The sequence below is a fragment of the Hemiscyllium ocellatum genome, chromosome 21 (assembly GCF_020745735.1).
Source record: "Hemiscyllium ocellatum isolate sHemOce1 chromosome 21, sHemOce1.pat.X.cur, whole genome shotgun sequence".
NCBI classification, from domain to species: domain Eukaryota; kingdom Metazoa; phylum Chordata; class Chondrichthyes; order Orectolobiformes; family Hemiscylliidae; genus Hemiscyllium; species Hemiscyllium ocellatum.
The window spans coordinates 34,293,977-34,318,245 of NC_083421.1; the positions used below are offsets into that span (position 1 = coordinate 34,293,977).

Consider the following 24,269-nt stretch of genomic DNA (forward strand, 5'->3'; position numbering starts at 1 on the left):
TTTAATTGCTAATGCAACAGATGGTTTTGAATGAGATGTGTTAATAATTCACTTGGGTCTAATTATGAGGTGCACATGAAGTTCTCATGAATTATGGGAGAATGATACTAGGACAAAGAACTGTTTCCTATTGATAAAAAAATGTTTCTAAGCTTCCTGAATGAAGATGAGCAGAGCTCTCTCTCTCTCTCTCTCTTTTTGTCTCTATAAAATGAATTCAGTCCCTGCACAGACTGAGGTTACTACAAAGGATCCTCCTTCTCAGACTTTCCCCACACCTAAAGTATAGTGACCTTCAGGTTTAACCATTGTCATCTCTCTCTCTAATGAGCCAGCAGCCTATTGTTTCGTAGAACTATGACAACTTGACAAAATAACAACTAAAAGAACTGCAGATGCTGCAAATCAGAAACAAAAACAGAAATTGCTAAAAAGGTTCAGCAGGTCTGGCAGCATCTGTGAACAGAAATCAGAGTTAATGTTTCAGGTTCAATAACCCTTCCTCAGGACAGATGATGACTTTTATATCCTTACACACATTGCATTAGTCCACCCATGCTTAATTACAATGTGGCACAAGAAATGGAAGTGCAATTTGTTTTTGCAGTTCAAACAGCCGAAAACAGGAGCTTGTATCATATTGAGCACAAAGCATTGCAAATAAATTAGGGAACAGTATTTGCTGAAAGGCTTGACCTTCATTGGAGGTCTCATTGTCATTTTAAACTGACCCATCAGAAAGAAGCTTTGGTGTCAAATATGAAACTTTTCCCACTGCGTTTTTGCCAAAATGCAACATTTTGCAATCAAACAAAATCTGTTACCCTTTCTCATGATAATTAGTATCACTTTTTAGTGATTTTAAATTGGATTACTCAACATTTACACCTCATAAGAACAGCAAAGCTGGAGAGGCGATCACAACAGTATGTATTTTCCGTAACAATTGATACCAATTTTCAGTAAGAAAAGAATGAAAGAGACTCGTGAGAAAGAATTAGAGGATAAAAACGGCAATTAGAAAGCTATTGAGGTCAAACAAAACAAAATTCTAAAGGGAGAATCATTATAAATCACAAAAACATTTCAGTGTCAGTGGAAATAAACTTCTGTTTAAGAGCTCATCACTTTAACATATTTTTCTGTCCTCATAGTTCACTAAATGCATTTGAATAGCTAACAGGGTTTGTATTAGTCAAAATCTGGGCATACATCAAAGGCAAGGAAAAGATTTAAAGCAACAGGGCAAAGGTTGAAATGAGAATGCTGTGGATAAGCTTGCTGATATTAAACAATTACAAAGAAGTGAGCAACATGAAATATCTAATCCTTAAACTTGTATTAAGGGATTACTTCATGTCAGCAATAGAAAGTGCCAATGAAGCAAATCTAATTCTACAGCTATTGTCCCATAAAAGATTAAGCGAAATTAATTTCAATAAGTATATATGCCAAATTCATTATTTTGAACTTATGCCAAGGGTATAATCAGTAGAAATTGACAGGTTTACTACCATATTTGGGCCTGAACACAACCCTAGATAATTTCCACGGTCAGGTTCGGATTTTTTTTTCCCTCTCTTTGATCAAAAGTGTAATACAAACAATTCCTTTACCCTCTCTTTGCAATGTCATACTTAGGGAAATGATATCTGTAACAGCAGCTAATATTACAGCTCTGGAAAACTGCCTTTCCTCCTTGTGAACCAAAGAAGAAACTCACAAGTTTCATTTCTGCAGCACTTCTGATATACAGATAATCATCATAAAATACTTCTTAAGATAAGAGAATCAAAGCAACATTCATTGAATTGACAGGATCAGGAGACTACAATAGAAAAGGGTAAAGAAACAACTTTAGGAATATAGAGGCAACATCTGGTACAATTGCAATATTTAAAAGGCATCTAGTTGGGTATATGAATAGGAAGGGTTTAGAGGGATGTGGGCCAAATGCTGGCAAATGGGACTAGATTAGGTTAAGATATCTGGTCGGTTTGGACCAAAGTATCTGTTTCCGTGCTGTATATATCTCTGACTCTATGATTCAATTTGAGGTGGATGAGTGGTCATGAAATAAATGACATTTGGAGGGACACTGTCGTCATGATGATATTTAGAAAGTGTGCTTTGTGAAGGGAGAAGAGATCTCTTATTTTTGTTGAAATTGCATCACGCCCAGGTGATGTGGTCTTGTGCCTTGGTGTGAATGAAGTCATACACTTTGGAGCAAAAGCATCATAAAACATAGAGTCATAGAGATATACAGCATGGAAACAGATCCTTCAGTTCATGTTGTCCATGCCATCCAGATATCCTAACCCAATCCAGTCCCACCTGCCAGCACCGGCCCATGTCCCTCCAAGCATGATGAGAATGTTAGAAATACGTTGTTTACACTTTCATTTTGTAGAAAAAAACTGTGGAAGGAAGAGAAAGTTGGTGATAGAAAATCTCAAATCCCTTTGAATTAGCTCAATTTCTGAAACTGGATTGGTTCATTGTCAAAGATAATTTCAGACCAATTAAAGTCAATATTGAATCCTGGATAATGTATGGGAGAAAGCTGGACCATTTGGAAATGTATGATTTCTAGGAATAAGAGACCAGAATATATTTTGGGGTAAAGCAATTTTTGTTCAGCAGAGTCATAAATCTTTGAAGTAAAACAAAGAACTTTTTTCCCAATGATGCGTTCCCTGTTTTGTTACATTTTACCAAAGTAGATTAGATTAGATTACTTACAGTGTGGAAACAGGCCCATCGGCCCAACAAGTCCACACCGACCCGCCGAAGCGCAACCCACCCATACCTCAACATATACCCCTTACCCAACACTACGGGCAATTTAGCATGGCCAATTCCCCTGACCCGCACATCTTTGGACTGTGGGAGGTAACCGGAGCACCCGGAGGAAACCCACGCAGACATGGGGAGAACGTGCAAACTCTACACAGTCAGTCGCCTGAGGTGGGAGTTGAACTCAGGTCCCTGGCGCTGTGAGGCAGCAGTGCTAACCACTGTGCCACCGTGCCGCCCCAAAGTAGATATACCGGTTTAAAGTAACATATGCAGTATAATCACAACTGGTAAGATGCATAGCTTAATGATGTCAATGAGGACTCACCATCTTCTAAGAAAGAACAGTGAGTTTCAAACTAAGAAATCTAGTTCACACATTTCCTCAGACAACTCATGCCAAGGTTCATGATACCACAGGGAGAAAGTGAGGACTGCACATGCTGGAGATCAGAGTCGAAGAGTGTGGCGCTGGAAAAGCAGAGATGGTCAGGCAGCACCGAGGAGCAGGAGGGATGATGTTTTGAGCATAAGCTTTCACCACACTCTTCATGATACAACAGTAAGCCACATATTAACAAGTATCATTCCATAATGTAAGAGCTATGGTTTTCATTTTACATGGGGATAAATTCATTTACTTCAAAATCTTGTGAACAAACAGTGGCAAGCGAATTCGATAGCTTATTCGGTAAGTAGACTGCTGACTGATAAGAAATTGAGGGTCACAGATCAGGGAAAAAGTCTCTGCTTCCATTCCTGGTCTATGCTGAGTTAGGTGACCCGAGCTGAAGTAACTATGGTATTGTATTCCATATCCTTATAACAGGTGAGAGGGATATAGTCAGACTATATAATTATCAGCATAGTACTGATAATTATTCAGTACCTTGTGCTGAGAACTGTCCCTGTATGCCTGAACGTCAGCCAAGGTTTAGGCTCAATGCAATGGACTCACAACAGGGCACCTTGCTAACATGAAAAGACCACTCCTTCCGTGACTCCCTCGTCAGGTCCACACCCCCCACCAACCCAACCTCCACTCCCGGCACCTTCCCCTACAACTGCAAGAAATGCAAAACTTGCGCCCACACCTCCTCCCTTACTTCTCTCCAAGGCCCCAAGGGATCCTTCCATATCCACCACAAATTCACCTGCACCTCCACACACATCATTTATTGCATCCGCTGCACCCGATATGGCCTCCTCTATATTGGGGAGACAGGCCGCCTACTTGCAGAACATTTCAGAGAACACCTCTGGGACACCCGGACCAACCAACCCAACCACCCCGTGGCTCAACACTTCAACTCCCCCTCCCACTCCACCAAGGACATGCAGGTCCTTGGATTCCTCCATCGCCAGACCATAGCAACACGACGGTTGGAGGAAGAGCGCCTCATCTTCCGCCTAGGAACCCTCCAACCACAAGGGATGAACTCAGATTTCGACAGTTTCCTCATTTCCCCTCCCCCCACCTTGTCTCAGTCAAATCCCTCGAACTCAGCACCGCCTTCCTAACCTGCAATCTTCTTCCTGACCTCTCCGCCCCCACCCCACTCCGGCCTATCACCCTCACCTTGACCTCCTTCCACCTATCGCATCTCCAACGCCCCTCCCCCAAATCCCTCTCCCTACCTTTTATCTTAGCCTGCTGAACACACTTTCCTCATTCCTGAAGAAGGGCTTATGCCCGAAACGTCGATTCTCCTGTTCCTTGGATGCTGCCTGACCTGCTATGCTTTTCCAGCAACAAATTTTCAGCTCTGATCTCCAGCATCTGCAGTCCTCACTTTCACCTTGCTAACATGAACAGTTTAGTCCTGTACTGTCTGGAATTTAGAAGAATGGGAGGAGATCAAATGATATAAGGTGTGGATAAAATAGACATGGAATAGATGCTTCCTCTTGTGAGGCATTCTAGATTGAGACGTCATAGTCTTCGGATAAGGGGAAGCAATTCTAAAACAGAGTTGACGATAAATTGCTTCTCCCAAAGAGTTGTGAATCTGTGGAATTCATTACCTCAAAATGGAGTGGATGTTGAGGCAGTGAGTAAATTTAAAGAGGAGTTAAACAGATTTTGAATTGGTAATGGGTTGAAGGGATATGGGGAGAAGACAGGAAAATGGGGCCATGTCAGCCATTATCGAATGGCAGAGCAGACTCGATGGATCAATTGGCCTAATTCTGCTCCTATACCTTTTGAACTAATGAAGTGAGAATGACCTCTTTGGCTGACAAAGAAACATGACTGCTTCTGCAAAGTTGTGGAAGATAACTATGAAAATATCCCAGCAAGAATCAACATCGTTCACGGCATCCACGTAAATTATAATCATCTTAAAACTTGTCTGTGAAAATTTCCAGCCATAAGTTAAATTCTGCTAGATCCTAAATATTTATGACTATTTAGATCATGAACAGAAACAATAGTTTGCTTCAGCCCCCACTATCATAATCGGGGTCCTCTGATTAACCTTACCATGCGCTAATTGACTGGCTCCACTTACCTTGGAGCTAAGTGCGACTCTCAGATACCATTAAGTAAATGATATGGGGAGACAGGAAATTGGAGATTTATTGCATTAACCCTTACACTGCTGAATACAAAGGGACTCTACACAAATATATCCTGAGATCAAGACAGCCGTGAAGAAAGTTCCATTTCAGACCTGACTCTGTTTAGTTTGGACAGCTCCACTCTAACTTAAGATGAAGAGTTTGACAAAGTTCAGCATCAGGCAACTTTGAGTGTATGTCCAAAGAATTTTGTGAACTTCTTGAAACGTTAAATACATTCTTTAATTATATATTTTAAATCTTGCAAACAATTGAGAAGAAACATCATTCAGAAGAAACATAGTTAGAATATGGAATTTTCTAGCCCCTGAAACAGTTTAGGAAAATAACATAGACTCATTTAAGTTCAAGCTTGACAGGAAATGAAAGAGGAAAGAATACTGAAAATGCTGGTGGAGTTTTACATAAAAGCAGGAAAGGAGGCTTGCGTATAATATAAATGTTGGCCTCCATCAATTGGGCTGAATGGCATATTTCTGTGCTGGAGTGTTGATCTCATTCTACGTAAAACATCCACAAAAGGAATTGATGGATTTTTTTAAAGCATGGCTTTGAAAGGTTTCTTTCGTACTCACAATGAAAAAACTACAATGCACTATTTGTTATCTCCTGAGGCTGCTGAGGTAATGCTCTCCAGTTTCTGGCATTCTTGCCATTCCTCATGTGTGAGCCCACGACAGTGAATGTAAGCAGGCCATGCAAATATGGAAAGAATCACAGTCAGTTTAATCCTGTCCCGCATCACACATGTTCAGCAGAGGCATTGGTCAGTGACCAGGAGCAAGAAGCGTGACTGCACTTTCTCTCCTGTGTTTATCAATCATGCCGACTATAATTCTGCTCAACTGCAGTCCCAGTAATCTGGGGAAGGACTGGTATAAAACCCCTGTTCTTTCTGGTCAATTTATCTAAATTCCTCAATGTTTAATTTCACTCAGCCTTCAGCTTCTTATGGTCTTACCCCAGAGAGGGGCAATTGTCAGTAATACCAGGTATGCATTTCCTATAAAGATCTGTTTCCGGACTAAGTAACATGCTTGGAAAGCAAGAAAAATGTTGACAATAAGTAATATAATAAGTAAAATGCTTCCAGATAGTTGAAAGGTAAGGTCAAATCCAAAAATAGTTCAAATTTCAAAAATATAATTATGCGTAATGACTGAACAACTATCCTGTGGAATGGAGCAAATATTAGTTTTAATGTTGCTGTATTCCAATTTCTCAAACATATATTTTGGGATTGTGTCTCTTCCCAAGTTGGTTTAAGTTGGGGTGTTGGTATGAAAGCACTGTTACTAAAACTGCATATCAGTCAACAATCTTCAATGTTGTGAGAGTCTAAAATAGCCAGCTGAAAAGGCTCTCATTACTCTTCTCCATGATTCATTCAGAGATTAACCAACCACTATCTCCCTCACACGAGCCCACTCAAATCTTATGAAAAGGTGTCCAACCACCTGAAAGCAAATTTTCAAACAAGGATAAAAAATGTTTTCCTCAATTCCACTATGTATGATGTTTCTTGAGTTCTAAGTGGTGGCATTACATTGTATCATGTTGGTGTGATAACCCCTACAAGGCCCATGGGGAATCACTAATTAATGTCCCTACTGAGCTTGTTGACTATGGTAACAGGCAAGGGCCTACCCAGCTGGAACTCCTCACCTGAACCTTTTATTTATAAAGCAGACCCAGAAAAAAAAGGGCTCTTGTGCAATGGTAGTGTCTTTATCCCTGAGCAAGGAGGTTGAGGTTCAAGTCCTAACTTCCCTGGATATAGAACATAGAACATAGAACAATACAGCACAGAACAGGCCCTTCAGCCCACGATGTTGTGCCGAACGTCTATCCTAGATTAAGCACCCATCCATGTACCTATCCAATTGCCGCTTAAAGGTCGCCAATGATTCTGACTCTACCACTCCCACGGGCAGCGCATTCCATGCCCCCACCACTCTCTGGGTAAAGAACCCACCCCTGACATCTCCCCTATACCTTCCACCCTTCACCTTAAATTTATGTCCCCTTGTAACACTCTGTTGTACCTGGGGAAAAAGTTTCTGACTGTCTACTCTATCTATTCCTCTGATCATCTTATAAACCTCTATCAAGTTTATCCTTCGCCGTTCCAACGAGAAAAAGCCGAAAACTCTCAACCTATCCTCGTATGACCTATTCTCCATTCCAGGCAACATCCTGGTAAATCTTCTCTGCACCCTCTCTAAAGCTTCCACATCTTTCCTAAAGTGAGGCGACCAGAACTGCACACAGTACTCCAAATGTGGCCTAACCAAAGTCCTGTACAGCTGCAACATCACTTCACAACTCTTGAATTCAATCCCTCTGCTAATGAACGCTAATACACCATAGGCCTTCTTACAAGCTCTATCCACCTGAGTGGCAACTTTCAAAGATCTATGTACATAGACCCCAAGATCCCTCTGTTCCTCCACCTGACTAAGAACCCTACCTTTAACCCTGTATTCCACATTCTTATTTATTCTTCCAAAATGGACAACCTCACATTGGCAGGGTTGAACTCCATCTGCCACTCCTCAGCCCAGCTCTGCATCATATCTAAGTCCCTTTGCAGCTGACAACAGCCCTCCTCACTGTCCACAACTCCACCAATCTTCGTATCATCTGCAAATTTACTGACCCACCCTTCGACTCCCTCAACCAAGTCATTAATAAAAATTACAAACAGCAGAGGACCCAGAACTGATCCCTGCGGAACTCCACTTGTAACTGGGCTCCAGGCTGGATATGTATGTCCTAACATGTCCAAACAGGTTGATTAAAAATAACTGTAATGCAGACACACATGGTTCTTATGGGGCAGTGGTAGTCTCCTAACCTCCAAGACAGAAGGTCTGGGTCCAATTCCCACCTGCTCCAGAAGTGACTGAAAACAGATCCAGGGATGGGTCAGGAGAATAGCCGTCACAAGCTCAGACAAACTATTGTAAGCCCTGAGTAGTGGCTCTAATTTGGTGTTTAACAATAAACAGTATTTCTTTCTCATTAGCCTTCTCGAGTTATTACAGTTGGTGAACCTATTTTGGAATTTCCAATTATGTTTGAGAACACAAACAAAATAAATAACTGACTATTGCATAGCAATACATAGATATCTCACAGAAACAAACCATTTGACCCACTGGTTTATGCCAGTGTTTATGTTCCACTCAAATCTTCTCTCAACCCTTTGTTGTAACGCTTTCAATATAACCTTCTTGTGTTATCACCAGGGTCCTTGATCTAGATTCTTTTCAACTGATGTGGGATATTCCCAGCAGCTTCTGATGATAAGTTCCACACTTCATTAACTTTCTGCATAAAACAGCTTCAACTAAGTTCTAGACTGGGTTTATCAGTGACCATTTCATAATGGGGAATCTTATATTATACCTATATGGCAGGGAGTTCAGACATTATGCATTTGGAGCATTTTACCTCATGTAAATGTTGATTTTGTTTTGTTGCTAACAGCTTATAGAGTTGACACTGTGACAAATGCAGATGATGTAGCAATTTTTATTTTTATGATAAAGCAATTTTTATTCTCTTTCTTTTCTCTGCATTAAAGCAACAATGCAAAGTAAACAAATAGGGACTGTGACTGTGCAATGTTGCCATTCATGCCAGACAAAAGCTGAGAGTAATATGTAATTATAATACTCACAATGAAAGAGCTATGTGGAGGCTAACTAGGAAACATTTTGTCCTGATACTTGATCATCACTCTGTAGAGGGTGAGGCTAAGTCGACACAGCTCCTGTGTAATGGTACCTTGTTAACAGTCTGCTACTCTCTGCAGAATTGATCTTATCACTGATTATTTAAAGTGGGTCCAAGATTATTCCATCATTTTGCATAGATCTTTGATACCAGCATTATCAGTACGATAGACTGATAACAATTCTACAAAAACATGCAACTGAAGTAAAAGTCTTATATAACACTATAAACCTCTGTTGTATGTAGATTTATACTAAGATAGTTCTATTGTGCATTTGAATGTGTTTTGCCTTTGAGTGCCTGTGTACAAAGGAAGGTAATGTAATAGATCCCTTGGGCACCATGCTGAGACTGCCTTTCCTACATGCTATCTACATAAACTTGCTTCCCAGTGACTAATAGAGAAAGTGTTAAGAAAGCTAGATCTAAGGGCACATTCAGATACATTTCTGTCTTGTTCTCTTCATCTAATGGATGGAAAGAATAAATGAAACATGACTGCGATTATAACCACATGACATTACGATTGAGACATGAGGAGATAAGTGAAAATCGTACAATTGTATGCAACTGCCTTTCTAAATTATTCACTTTTTAAAAAGTCATAACTGGATTACTGGATTTGATGATTTTGGAGCTGAGAAAGAAACAGGAGACAGAAGCTGGATTTGTAAAAACAGGATAGGGAATATAATGCCTGAAAAATTTCTCTCTCAACCTTGCATTGTAGTTGTGCCACTCACAGGAGATTATTCTAAAATGTAGGTGTCCTAACTTGGCTGGAGGTGAGCTCAGTACCTAATTTATGCCACTAAATGTTACCAGCAAACAGGAACTTGCTGCAGAGTGTGAGTAACAAAGATAGCCAGCCATCAGTCTACCAGTGTTTTGATGAAGACAGCAGGCAGCAGTGTGGAGGGCCAAAGATGACATAAAATTTGCACACTTACAGAGTCATACGGCACAGAAATAGATTGTTCAGTCCAAATCGTCCATACCAACCAGGTTTCCTAAACTGAACTAGTCCCGTTTGCCTGCATTTGGCCCAGAAGCCTCTAAACCTTTCCAATTCGTGTATCTGTCCCAATGTCTTTTAAATGTTATAATTGTATGCGTCTCCACCACTTCCTCTGGCTGTTCATTACATATACGCACAACTCTCTGTGTGGAAAAAAATTGCCCCTAAGGTCCCTTTTAAACCTTTCCCTCTCACCTCAACCCTATGTCCTCTTGTTTTGTACTCCACTACCCTGTGGAAAAGACTTCTGCTTTTCACCTTAATTATGCCCCTCATGATTTTATAAACCTCTCCAAGATCACCCTCAGCCTCTTACTCTCCAGGGGAAAGAAGTCCCAGCCTATTCAGCCTCCCTTTAGAAGTTAAACACTTCAGTCCTAGAAATGGTCCTATAAATCTTTTCTGCACTTCTAATCTAAAGGTAATATAGAAAACAAGAATTGCTTCTGTCTTTACCATGGAAGATATAAAAGGATTCCAACAATAGCTGTAAATCCTGAAGTAGAAGAGAAGAGCGGGACTTGGTAAAATTTCAATCAATAGGGAAGTGGGACTGAGCAAATTGTTGGAGCTGCAGGCTGTCAAGTCCACACATCCTGATGGACTTCATTTTAGGGTCTTCATGGATGACAAATGAGGTAGTAGATGCATTGGTATTGATGTTCAAAAATTCACTTGATTCAGGATAGGTTCCATCAGACCTGAAGGTAGTGAGTGTAGCTGCTTCACAAAAGAAGGGAGAGAGACAGAAAACACAAAACGATAGATCTGTTGGCTGGATGTCTGCTGTGCCAAAGATGTTAGAAATGATTATTAAGCAGCTTATGACTGGGCACTTAGAAAACACCAAAATGGTCAGGAAGTAATGAACATAGTGTAGTGAAAGGGCTATAGTGTTTAACCCATGTATTACAATCTTTGAAAGAGTAAAATGCGCTGTGGATAAAGGAGGGCTTATGAATGCACTGTATTTGGAATTCCAAAGCTTTTAGCAAGTAGTCAATAAAAAGTTATTGTGCAAAGTAGACGCTAATGGTGTCATAGCATGGATAAAATATTGTCTGGCTGGAAGAAAATGGAAGGCATACATAAATTCTTCTTTTTTCTCATTGGAAGGTCAGAATGTGTGAGGTCCTGCAGGGAAATTGAGCCTTAGGGTTTTACAATTATGAGGGGAGTGATAGCTAAATTTACAGTTGACACAAAGATAGATAGAAGAATATTTTATGAGGAGGATATGAGGTAGCAGGCAAAAAAAAACAGGTTGTATGAGCAGGCAAAATGTCTGGCAACTGCAGTATAATGTGAAGTTGTTTTCTTTGGCCTGAAGAAGAAAAAATGTGGAGCAGCACTTAAATGGAAAATGAGTACAGAATTCTGAGGGAACCAAAAGGTCCCTCAGAAGATATACAAGATAGTGGTGAAAGTACATCTTGACTACTACGTACAGCTTGGGCATATTATTTGGATGGAATGGAAATGTGTTGCAAGTGGTTCAGGCAAGATTTATTGGGTTGGTACCTGCAATGAGTGAATTGTCTTACAAAGAATTGTTGCATAAACTAAGTTTATCTCTACTGGCATTTAGTAGGGAGAGGGGTGACTATGACTCTGAAAAATCTTGATAAGGTGCATAAGGAATAGATGTTTCCTCTTGTGGATAACTTCAGAACAAGGGGGCACCGTTTAAAATTTAGGACAGATTTAAGATTTCTTTCAGAGGTTTTTGCAACTTTGGAGCTCCCTACTCAAAACTCAAACTGATCAGCCATGATGTTATCAAATGGGACAGGAGATTGGTAGCATCCTTCCATTTCTAATTCACACGTATGTGTTCACAAGATCCACAAAATCCTTATGTCTTCTACCTTTTACTTTCCAGATTGAAAATTTCACTTTTGCCCTCACTTGCATCACCAAGGAGCAAAACAGATGACAATTGGAAGCAAGAAATTTTGTGATCCTCTTCCTTCTCCCATTATCTAGTATGCTTTTTGTTTGAGGAGAGAATGTGGGAGTCACTGACTAGGCCAGTATTTATTGTAGGTCTCCAAGTGCCCTTGAGGAGATGTTAGTGAGCTACCCTTCTTGAACCACTGCAGGCCCTGTGGTATAGGAACACCTACAGTACTGTGAGGAAGGGAGGACCAGCATTTTGATTCAGTGACCGTGAAGGAGTAAGCCATCCAGATGGTGTGTGGGTTGAAAACTGAAGTGCACCCCAGAAGTTTAGGTAGCATTTTAAATCGAGTCCTCATGCCTTCCCGATCCCGTTAGTAGTTTAGAATCTAGCCCAGGGCATTGGACTGCCAGTGGAAAATATAGAGCATGTCGCTTACAGAGTCTTAATTCACTTATACGGAAGCTGAATCTTCCTTCCAGAATTTGTTTTAATTTCCCAATGATGCTGTCATTTTCCACGCTATTGTTATCCAACATAATATCTAAGCTCGCACTTTGCTGGAAGGGACAGAGTTGGCTTCCAAAGTCAAAACAGAAGTCTGAATTCATCCAAAAAATATCAGCACCCGTCTGCATTGACAAAGTTTGGTCAGAGATACAACTTTGAACCACAACAGCAGGTCACAAAATTTCTCGTTTGCCAGATTCAAATAAACCTCTTACGAAACAAAGTCTGTGTAGGTTTTAAAAAATGTTTTGACCATTTGGACATGTAAACTTCCTCTAAAAACAAGCTTAAAACTGATTGATATTTGCACCACCCTCAACAAACATCTCAGAAAAGTCTCAATTAAAAAAAAATTCCATTCATAGTTATCAATTACACAAACAAAATAGGAACGTTGCACACACTAAGATGCTGTCAATAACACTGTGATGATTAATATTGTGTTTTGTTTTTGAGAGGAGAGATATTGACCCAGACCCCACAAGAATGTTGGCCCTTCATGCAATCAAACTACAGAATCTTTAGCACTCACTGCAACCCACAAACAAGAACTTTGTTACCTCATCAAAAACATGCCATCGCTCATTATGCAGCAATCCCCCAGTACTAAAGCTGATTGTCCATCTAGATGACAAAGCTCAATTCCTGAAGTGGAACTTGAATTCAAAGCCCTCCAACTCAAGTAGCAGTTCTACCAACCAAGCTAAGTTCATTTGTGTGAAAGACTCTTCAGTGCATAAAAGCTTGTTTTTTTTAACCAACACACAGGAAGACCACTTGAGATTCATAGGTAGTCCACCACTTATTTGATGTGGAGATGCTGGTGTTGGATTGGGGTTAACAATGTCAGACGTCATACGACATCATGCTATAGTCCAACGGTTTTATGTAAAATCGCAAGCTTTTGGAGCGAGCAGCACTCTGAAAGCTTGTGATTTAAAATAAACCTGTTGAACTACAGCTTGATGTCATGTGTGACTTCTGACTTTTACCACTTCTTCAGGACACCATTCATAAAGAATGAAGTAACCAATGAAAACCTAGCATTGTCTAGCATCAAAGATGTAAACTAACACCTTGCTGCTAAAATATACTTTCTTAATCCAAGTGGAAGCCTATGATAGGAAAGAAATTGAGAACTTGATGACTCACACCACTTCACCAACCTTCATGAGATTAATTGCACCGGTTTCAAATAACTTAATAATATTGGATTACATTTAGTATCCTGCAAACTCAATGTCAAAGCTGCATTTTTTTTACCTCTAATGCAAAAAGATGATATCTTTTCTTAAACTGTACATACCCTGACAGAGTTAAAAATCACGTAACGCTAGGTTATAGTCCAAGTGATTTGTTTGGAAGCACTAGCTTTCAGAGCACTGCTCCTTCGTGAGGTGGTTGTGGAAAATATCATAGGACACAAAATTTATTGCAAAGGATTACAGTGTAATGCAACTGAAATGATATATTGAACAAACCTGGATTGTTGTTAACTCTTTCATCTTTTAGTTTGTGTTGCAGGTTTCAGTTCATTAATTTGTAAATCCCAGAACTTCTTTTCAGTCATCTTCTCCACATAACTTAAGGTTTTAAAACAAAAGTTGAGGTGTCACCTTTCGTTATAAATCTTAAATTATCACGAGTAGATGACTTAACAACAAGCCAGGTTTGTTCAACATTTCATTTCAGTTGCAAGACACTGTCACCTTTTGCTATAACCTCTGTGTATTATGGTCTTATTCTCCACAAACACCTGATTATGGAGCAGTGCTCCGAAAGCTAGTGCTTCCAAATAAACCTGTTGGATGACAACCTGGTGTTGTATGATTTTTAACTTTGTCCATCCCAGACCAACACTGGTTCCGCCACATCATGTCCTGACAGGGCAGAGTTGGAGATCCTGATGTACCTTGCCAGAGTGGATTTGGAAAGGACATTTCCTCTTTTGGGGAAATGTAGAATGAGAGATAGTTGTTTAAAAATAAGGGATTGCCTATGAAGACCAACATGATGAGATTTTCTTTTCTCACAGAACCATGAAATCTGAAAACTGTCTTTCTCAAAAGATGGCAGGTGGTCTTTGGCTATTTTAAAGGCAGAGATACACATAATCTTGATAAAGAAGGGAGTAAATGTGTATTGGGGAGTTGGTGGGAATGTGGAGTAATTGGATGATCTGATTGAAAATCCAAATGCTCTACTCTTAACCCTAATGTGGCTGCTCATGTACATTTATTTAAATTATGATGTTGAAATTGGTCCACACCTGCAGTACAAAACAGACTGATGGCGATTTGGCAGCCAAATGTTTACCATGATTGTTTTTATTTTCCCTTGACACAGAAGACTTCAAACTATAATCTTCAGTGGAAGGAAGATTGAGCACAATTGGAAACCAAACTGCTGATTTACCGTGAGCCTGATAGGTGCTGCTGGGCTGGACTAATTTCATCCCTAAGGAAATATAATGAAAATTATATACAATATCCCAGATGAACTTGTGTCAAGAGGCTTGTAGAAGCATTTTCTCATGGAAAAGTAAGTGAATTGACATTATCCATTGCAAGGCGATTTTGGAATTAATTGGTGTTGATTATTTAGCATGAAACAGAAGAGGTAAGAATTCACAAATGTTAATCTTTGCAACAGGACGTTTCATCTAGCCATTCAAATTCTTTAAGATAAAGAATTATAGATCATTTTAATATTGTTTTGCCTAAATGGGAGCTAAAATTTCCACAAAAAGCAATGCATAATACTTGCAACAATTACCTCATAGTGAAAAACCAATAAAGAATTGTATGAAAAGGTTATTGAGCTATTTCCTTACTTTTAAAAGTATTTTTTAAAAATTACATTCTGAGGCATTTATTTGTTTTGCGCCTCAAATTATATGCATTTCATAGAAATTATTCAGTGATGATTGAATATTATAACTGATACTACCTGTAGGGTGATTTGGGGTCAAAACATGTCTTTGTTACATCAGTCACATTTGGATTGCAGCAATCACCATCATCAAATTTGTACAGTTCATCATTGCATTCCATATCACACACCCCATCTCCTCGCTTCTTTAACAAAGACGGGCGTCGCAGTGGTTTGCAATCTCCACCATCATTTCCCGTTAGTATGTGGTCACATTCCAAGTTACAATCCCCATTCCCAATTTTACTTATATCACAATTGGCTAAAATAAGACGGTTCCTCAGAAAGGAATTCTTGACATCCAAAACTGTAAGATCCCAGGTGATGTTGTACCTATGAAAGGCATTGTTTAAATGTTGGTGCTGAAGTTCTATTTGTTCTTTCGTGACAGTAGGTTTTTGATGATTGTCATCATAGACATTGACAACTCGGTAGCGGACAGTCTTTAGCTTGCGAAAATTGAAGAGCTTATTGTAGCTTGTTATGACTTCGACATTATCACAGACAGTTTGACCACAAGGAGGGGGCTGCAGAATAGCATTGGAAAACCAGCCATTATGATGTTTTATTTCCACTTGAGGATATTTACTGTCCTTCACAGTTAGCCAGTGAATCTCCACATCCTGAAAGTTGTCGTGCAAGACTAACTCACTGTTTTTCTGAGCATGGTGTTTCATGTCTTCACTTATTTTCCCCTGAATTCTCCCTTCGCTCCACAAACTGAAGTCAGCCATGTAGCCACGGTAATTCTGATTATGGAAATTTCCACCAAGCATTAATAGTTTGCACTTTCTGCTTAAGGGACTGAAGATATCGCCTACTTGTTCATTGCTCACAGCCACTTGTGCACCATTGACATACAATTTCATTTTATGTCCATCATATGTTACTGCCAAATGTACCCACTGGTTAGCGTGGTATTTCTGGTGGGCAGTGATGGTGGTCATTTTGCGAGCTCTATCTGTTTTTAACGAGAAGAAGAATCGTGGATCCCTGTTACCCGAGTCACTCACGGACTGAATCCCAAGAGCCCATCCTCTGTCCCGGGATGAAAAACATTTGTCGTAAAGTCCTACATTCAAGAAACATAAAAAGCTGTAAGATATTTTGAAAGCAAGCTGTTCATGCATTATTATGACTTATAGGGCAAGAGTAAGAGTAAAATTAGGACATGTACTTTTTACATAACATTTCATTAACTAGACATTCAGCAATTTATACAAACTCTTGTTTGACAGCACACTATGTTGTATGGAAACAGTTATGGATTTATAAAGTTGGAATTCCAAGTATAGCCCCATGCTACCAACCACCAGCTAAGGATTTCCCCCTTGTCTCTCTCCAAAACCTTCCTGTTGTGCATCATTATGCCATGAGCTGCCATATACTCTCACCATCTGAATCACTGTTATTCAGAACGGTGATGAGTTTAAGAAAGGAGCGTGTTTAGGTTGGCCAAAGCGTCAACTGGATTTATAAAAAATAAATTCATTTTGTAAACACTTTGCAAAAAGCAGGTCGCTTTTTTCTTAAAAGCAGAGGCCATCTGCTAACAATCAGTCATTAGTAGCATGGTCTAATGTCAACAGAGTAAAGGTTACGTGAACGTTTCGCTATATTTTCTTGAAATTTACCTCACTGATGGGAAAGTAAAAAGCAAAATGGTACATTTCTGCAAAGTGCTATTTTCCTAGGGGCTCTAAAATCCCCTTTTCCTGTTTCCTTTGGAAGCAGATGTCAAGTTCAGGAAGGTAACGTGTTTATTCATGTGAAGGAAAATTTTCGTACAATCAAAAAAAAACTCGAGTATACTAGTTAAAAAACAAAATCATGCATTGACTACATGTTCTGTGATGCTTGTCTAGGACATTTTAAATATAGTCCTTGCATACTCATGTGAAGCCTTTGATCTGTTTAGACATGGCAGTGTTAAAATGCCTAGTATAGCAAACTCTCAGACATCTTTGTTATTAAAAGTAACCATTCATACTCTTGTCTCAATTTTCTGCACTGAGGAAAACCAATCAAGTAATTGTAAGCCTAATTATAAATGTTCAAGTAAATAAGTTTAAAGATAATTCAATTCTATTAGAATACAAGTCTCTTTCCACACAACCACTTTATCAAAGAGTTTCATGAGATTTTTCAGAATAAAAGCAGAAGTATAATCTCCATTTCTCCTAACGATTCAGTAGCCTTGGTCTCTCTGTCTCTTTCTCTCTCTCTCTCATTCTTCTTGTTTGCGCCCCTACTTTGCAATGGTAGCCCCCCACCATGCCCCCACCCCATCTTGCAAGGTCTGTAAAATTCAACACAACTGGAATTGGTATTATTATTACTTTCTGCAATGCCCATTTTTTAAAAAAAAGAAAATCATTGTTGTTATTACTCTGTTTGCTGTATTGCAAGTACAAAATAATCATGCAAAACAATATTCTGATTGAAGTAAAATGGAACAACTTCTAAATCTTCAAGGTCCCTCAGCAACTCACTAAAGGCATTCCCCATTAAAACACAGATTTATTGGGAATTAGGTCGGGAGACTAATTTCTCAATTACTAAACAACCATTTGAAATAACACCTCAAAGTAGATTACTGTAGTCTCTGCATCATGAGCTCAAGTAAAACACAACTGCTGATATTAGCAAGCAAGATAATTTTTAATGGAATCTCATACCCACTCTGATTTTCCTTGTACACTCCTGTTCTCCTCCCTGGGCTATCTATCACTGCACTGCAATACACCCAAGACTAGCAGATATATGATCTAAGCTACATCCTTTGGGGATCAAAGAGTGTTGTAATTTGTACACTTGAATCTAAATGCTAACTATTCCAAGTGTCTGCTCAGAGTAAAGATTCAACAACTCTGTGGTACATAATCATAAGTGTTCAGTATAGATAAGCAAGTTAAATTTACTTTCCAGCAATTATGAGTTTGAGAGATATGGGTATCAATATTAAGTGAATTGGACCATTGAGAGTCCAGTGCCTGAAAATGAATATATCATCTGATGATTTCTAAAAGGAAATGAGTGTTAGGAATTCAAATTGTTATGAGCAACTATGACAGTAAATGGCTAGTATTTGTTCACTGGTAGTTATGATGTGGAGGAGCCGGTGCTGGACTGGAATGTACAAAGTTAAAAATCAGACAACACCAGGTTATAGTTCAATAGGTTTATTTGGAAGCATTAGCTTTCGGAGCAGTGCTCCTTCATCAGGTAGTTGTGGAATTGGATCATAAGACACAGCATTTATGGCAAAATATTACCATATCATTTCAGTTGCACAACACTGTAATATTTTGCTATAAATTCTGTATCTTATGATCCCGTTCCACAACTACCTGATGAAGGAGCAGCACTTTGAAAACTAGTGCTTCCAAATAAACCTGTTGGACTATAATCTGGTGTCATGTGATTTTTAACTTGTTCACTGGCAGGTATATTTGTGGTAATTGAATATTGGGCATTTAGGATGTTGTGTTTAGAAGGGAGCAGTGTGAATTCAAATAGATTAATCTTTCAACCTTGCAGTGTTGAAATCTGGAATCAATGCATTGTCGCCAATTTACTTATTTCCTTATTTCACAGGACCTCAAAACTTTGTCTTGCCCATTCTTTCTCTCCTTTTGTGGATTTAATAGTTTCAACAGCCAAAATTAGTGGGATCACTTCCTAACTAGATTGTCTAGTCTTACTCTGTTCAATTTGGCAGCAGGCTTAGGATAATTCATTCAAAAAGGAAGTTCCATATTAAAATCTTAATAATTGGCACAATCTTCATGACAATAGAAGCTAACATGTAGTAGTATCAGAGGTGAGAGAATAGACATCCAACATCTTAAGTGGAAGTTCTTTCCACTATTTAACACAGGCTAAATTGTAAAAGACATGCTTTCCTGTCCTGTGGGCTATAGGTAGGTGGGCAATCCACTAATACTTGGCTCGCAGGTTAAAGGTGGGGTTTCCACCCATCCAGGACAGGAAGTCCAGTCTCAGAGAGGTGTAGATCAATCTGAGACTGACAGATATACAGCACCTGGAGACAGAGAAGTGATGTGCTGGGTAAGGATATGGAGGTTCTTGCCAGCTGCCAAGCTAGAGTTCTTCAATGCTGATTAAAATGACCCACAAAGTAAATACTTAATAACCCACCTGCCTCACCCCCGTCCTAATACTAAGTTATGCAAGTTGAGAAAAGGACAGTTTTCAAAAAGGATAATCCGAGAGAAAAGTAATATGCTCATCAAAAGTCATCTTCTGGAATCCTCCCATCACATAACTGAAATGCGTTCTGAATAAACCAAAATATTACTCCCTTTCTTTATTCAACCTGGCAGGTTATTTCAAACATTTATTACTCTAAAGTTGTCTTTTTTGTGTTTCTCACAGGTTTCTATTCACATTCTTTGCTACTATTTTACTGGATTACTTCGAAGCAATATTCATTTTACTGCTATCTAACTCTACCATTTAATATTTCTAATATTGTAATAAAAGAAGCTCTTTCCTCAACTTGAATAGTAGCAGATTAAAAATATCAGGTTTCTCTAATCCTTCATCTTAGTTCACCCCATTTTCACTAAGACTCAGCCGACACTGCATCTCCCTACAAACAACTATTGAGAGGCTCTGAGGAAAGGCCCTTCATGGTATCTGGTCATCCATTTCATGCTTTGAAGTGGGGTGGGGAGTGACTTAAATGTAATGAAAAGGAATGAAATAAGTAACTTATCTCTCTTAAGAATTAACAGTTCCTGAAATTTCTATCAATCAGTTAATAAAAAGGTGGGGACATTATTCAGTTGCATCTGGTCATCAGGGTAAAGTAAGGATATTATGTACCATAGCTAATGAATATTACAGCCACTATACATAACTATTATCTAACAGGTACAGTATGTTCTACTAATTGCACCATGTGGCGTTTATAGTTTCCTTTGCAAATAAAACTTGTTCAACGTTTTACTAACTGTTTTTGGCAAATTACTAATAGTGACCTCATGCAGTACAGGTACAAAATGCTTTTTTTGGCTTCATACATGCACTGGATTATGTGTGAGCTGAGACACAGTAAAAGTCCACTAACAATGGACTTCAAAAAATGTTAGTCAAAAATTGCAAATTAACACAAGAACCATGCCTGAACCACCATTGCAAATTAAAAAATCTGTTCCGCAAATGCTCTGTAGGTTGTAAAGCAGCACCGCGTGTAACTTTGCAGAGTGTAAAATGCTTCCAACAACTTCACAGTTCACATAAACGCACCAATGATAATAAGCATTGCGCTATTTCTGGAAGTTTAAACGAAGTGCTTACACCTAGGAGGTACCATTCACAAGGAGATAGAACTTCCTCATCAAGGACTCCATGACAAAACTCAAAATTTCTCCTTCCACACAGAGATGCAAGGATGCATCATCACTGCCAGCTGATTTCAGAACAACGTGTACTGGACAGGTTTGTTATTTGAATGGACATGCTACAAAACATGTGGTTGATCTTTCTCAACAGAAAATAGGAGGTAATGCACTTGAATTATTGTTGTTTATGACCTTATAACAACTTAATCTTTATTTTTCTCATATTTTAAGAAGTGGGGAGAACCGTTGCACCAAATAGTGTCTGCAAGTTTGATTCAGCCTAATATATGCAAAGGGATCACAAAACACAGTTATGCTATGACTGTTCCTGACTAGTATGTGACATACACAAAGGTTATCTTGCCTATTCATCTGCATGATTCCAGCAAGTATTTCAAGGTAAAATACATTGCTGACTAACTGCACATTCGACAGGAGACTGGAGTACACGTGTAGCTTGCATGTCTCAAGGCTAGCCTGCCCTTCTTAATGTCGGGCTATGCGTATGCTTCAGGGGTACTTGAGCAGCCTCAGCTAGACTTTGCTTGAAGGACAGAAAATGGAGCAAGACACCAGAAGGAGGGCAACTAAGATTTTGAATGTGACACTGGAGGCCTTAGTGATGGCTGAAAGGAAGAAGGATGCCATGTTTCCACATGGAGCACGGAGAACCTCAAAATACACCCGGAGAAAGAAATGGGACTGGGGTCACTAAGCCTGAGGATTGGGCAATAGTACTGCAAGATGTTTAATGGTCTTCCTTGGGTTGTCAATGTCAGTGAATAAATCCTTCAAGAACAACTCATACCCTCAGTGTCAATAACCTCCCACCAACATGCATACCTAACATTCAAATGTTTCACCTCCCTCACATACATAGCAATGATTCCAGCCTCACATGCACTACTTGCTGCCTTTTAACTATTCACCCAGACAACACACTTACTGACATTCTTTCCTCAGTCCTGCACAACCTACAGGGGTTAGGTGTGGTCCTGAGTCCTTTGCAGAAGGTGGAGCCCTTTCTAAAGTCCTGAATCACACTGGAATCAGGGTCCTGGTGCATCAAATAATTGGAGTGAAAGAAAGGACCTTTAAAGCTTTTTGTACAGAGTATGGACACCATTGGGGTGGTCAGCATTTGTTGTCCATTCCAAATTGCCGTTGGACCTGGGTGGCTTAATGTGCCACTTCAAAAGACTTTTGAGATGCATTGCTCTGAGTCTGGAGGCCAATTCCAGTCAGAAAGGCAGATTCCATTCCCTGAATAATCTTAATGAATGTGATGGGGTTTTACAACAATTGCAGATAGTTTCACTGAGCCTTACTGAGACTAGCTTTCAATTCCAGCTTCATTAATTAAACATAAACTCCACTACCCTGCCAGAGTGGGATTTGAACTTAAGTTCCCATTGAATAATTCTGGCCCATCATACCATGCTCTGTCCCTACAGAGTGACATAAATAGTTCAGGGTGAGAATTCTATTTGATGGGAGATGTGGAAACATAAGAAACAAATGCACTGTTGCAGGAAGCAATGATGTGGGTATTGAGAGCCCGAGTGTGACAGATAGGGACACAGCCCTCAAACATAACAGTGCAGCAGCAGCAAATAAAGTCAGTCAGAAAAAAATGGCAAAAGAGCCCAATTAAAAACTCTTTATCTGAATGCATACAGCAATTGTAATAAGATGGACAAATTGGTACTTAAATTACAGTCACTGAGTATAATGCTCAGTGGCCTGGGATGGAATTTTGTGCACACCCCATTATGTGTTCAATATCAGAGGGCATATAATCAGATGAGAACCCTGCCTCTTTCCATCACCATGACCATTAAGTCATAGATGCATAGAGTTGTACAGCACAGAAACAGAGCCTTTGGTCTAACTCGTCCGTACTGATCAGACATCCCAAATGAATTGAGTCCCATTCAGCATTCGGCCTATATCTCTGTCAACCTTTCCTAATCATGCACCCATCCAAATGTCTTTTAAATATTGTAATTGTACCAACCTCCACCAGTTCTTCTGCAGTTCATTTCCCTACACACCCACCACCTTCTGCATGAAAAAGTTGACCTTTAGTACCTTTTAAATCTTTCTCCTCTCACCTTAGACCTATGCCCTCTAATTTTGGACTCCTCCACTCCAGGGAAAAGACCTTGACTATTCCCCCTGTCTATGCTCCTCATGGTTTTATAAACCTCTATAAGGTCAGTCCTCAGCCTCCGACCCTCCAGGAAAAATAGCTTCAACCTATTCAGCCTCTCTTTATAGCACATAGCTCATACATCTGAAGTGAGCAAGCCCATAGATGGACCTGGCACCAGTTGAGACCTTTAAGTGGGCAATTAATTACTATTGAAGAGCCTAATCCTACTGCTGACATTAATCCCCGTTGTGGACAGAATGCCTTGTTAACTGGGGAGCATGATAAGCAAATCCATGTCGTGTTCTTTACAGACTCTCTGGTATTCTTCATTCAAAAACATTCAGTGTCGGGATCAGGGACCTGGTACTGAAAGGAGGGGGTCCTGCTGATAGCCAACAGTGCCTTGTTGCTGACCCTCCTCAACCCCATACCCATGGTCTTAGACTTCAGGTGGGTGTTATCTCCGCAGTGACCACAGCCTTCCCAGTCATGCTGTCATCCAATGGAACTGCTGGTCTCTGACTGGTCAGTAGCTCTTTGCCCCATGGCCTTTGATCCCAGGGGAAGGCCTGATGTGTCTGAATGACAAGATGTGAATGATCTTTCTGAAACAAATTGCCATGGGACCTTTGATATGCCTCCAGTCAACAGCTGGGACATGTATCACTTTCACAAGATTCCACACAATACAGTGAGGTGCAATCAACAGCTGGGAACTGAACATTGAAGAGTATTTGAAATTTCAGATGACCAACAAGGAAGGAAAAGGTGGGAAGCGCTATCAATAAATGATGGGCCAAGTACAGTAGTAAGAAATGATCTTGGACAGAGGATGAGTGTATAGAAACAGCCTGAGTAGAAATAAATGATAAAGGAAATGGAGAGAAACTCAATCATCATAGAGATTAGACAAATCTAACTAATAAAATGAGCCTGACAATATGTCTTAAACTTAAATAAAAGCCTGTTCAAGGTCTTAAAAACTGAGTTGGCTAAAGTGGAATCGGAAGACAGGTTAAAAGGTAAGATAATGGAAAGGTGTGGCAGATCTTTTGGAGATATTTTATACCTCTCCACAAAGAACTATTCTATTGAGAAAGCAAGACTTTCCAAGAAGGGTACATCATCTGTAGCTAACCAACAGAGTTATGTGTGGCATCAAATTTGCAAAAACAAAATGGGCAAAGCTGCAAATGATCAAATAACCAGCTATGAAATGAAAAATTACTTTGCAAAGCTTTGAAAAATTAGAAAACACAAAAA

The 24,269-nt window shown here is 39.6% G+C and overlaps 1 protein-coding gene across 1 annotated transcript in view; it reads right to left on the reverse strand.

The window, feature by feature from the left end:
* LOC132825648 (pappalysin-1-like) overlaps window positions 1–24,269 on the reverse strand; it is a 326,796-nt gene that overhangs the window by 272,251 nt on the left and 30,276 nt on the right. Inside the window, exon 2 of the mRNA XM_060841017.1 lies at window positions 15,501–16,554. Within this exon, the coding sequence (XP_060697000.1) occupies window positions 15,501–16,554 (1,054 nt within the window). The remainder of the gene's footprint in view (window positions 1–15,500; window positions 16,555–24,269) is intronic.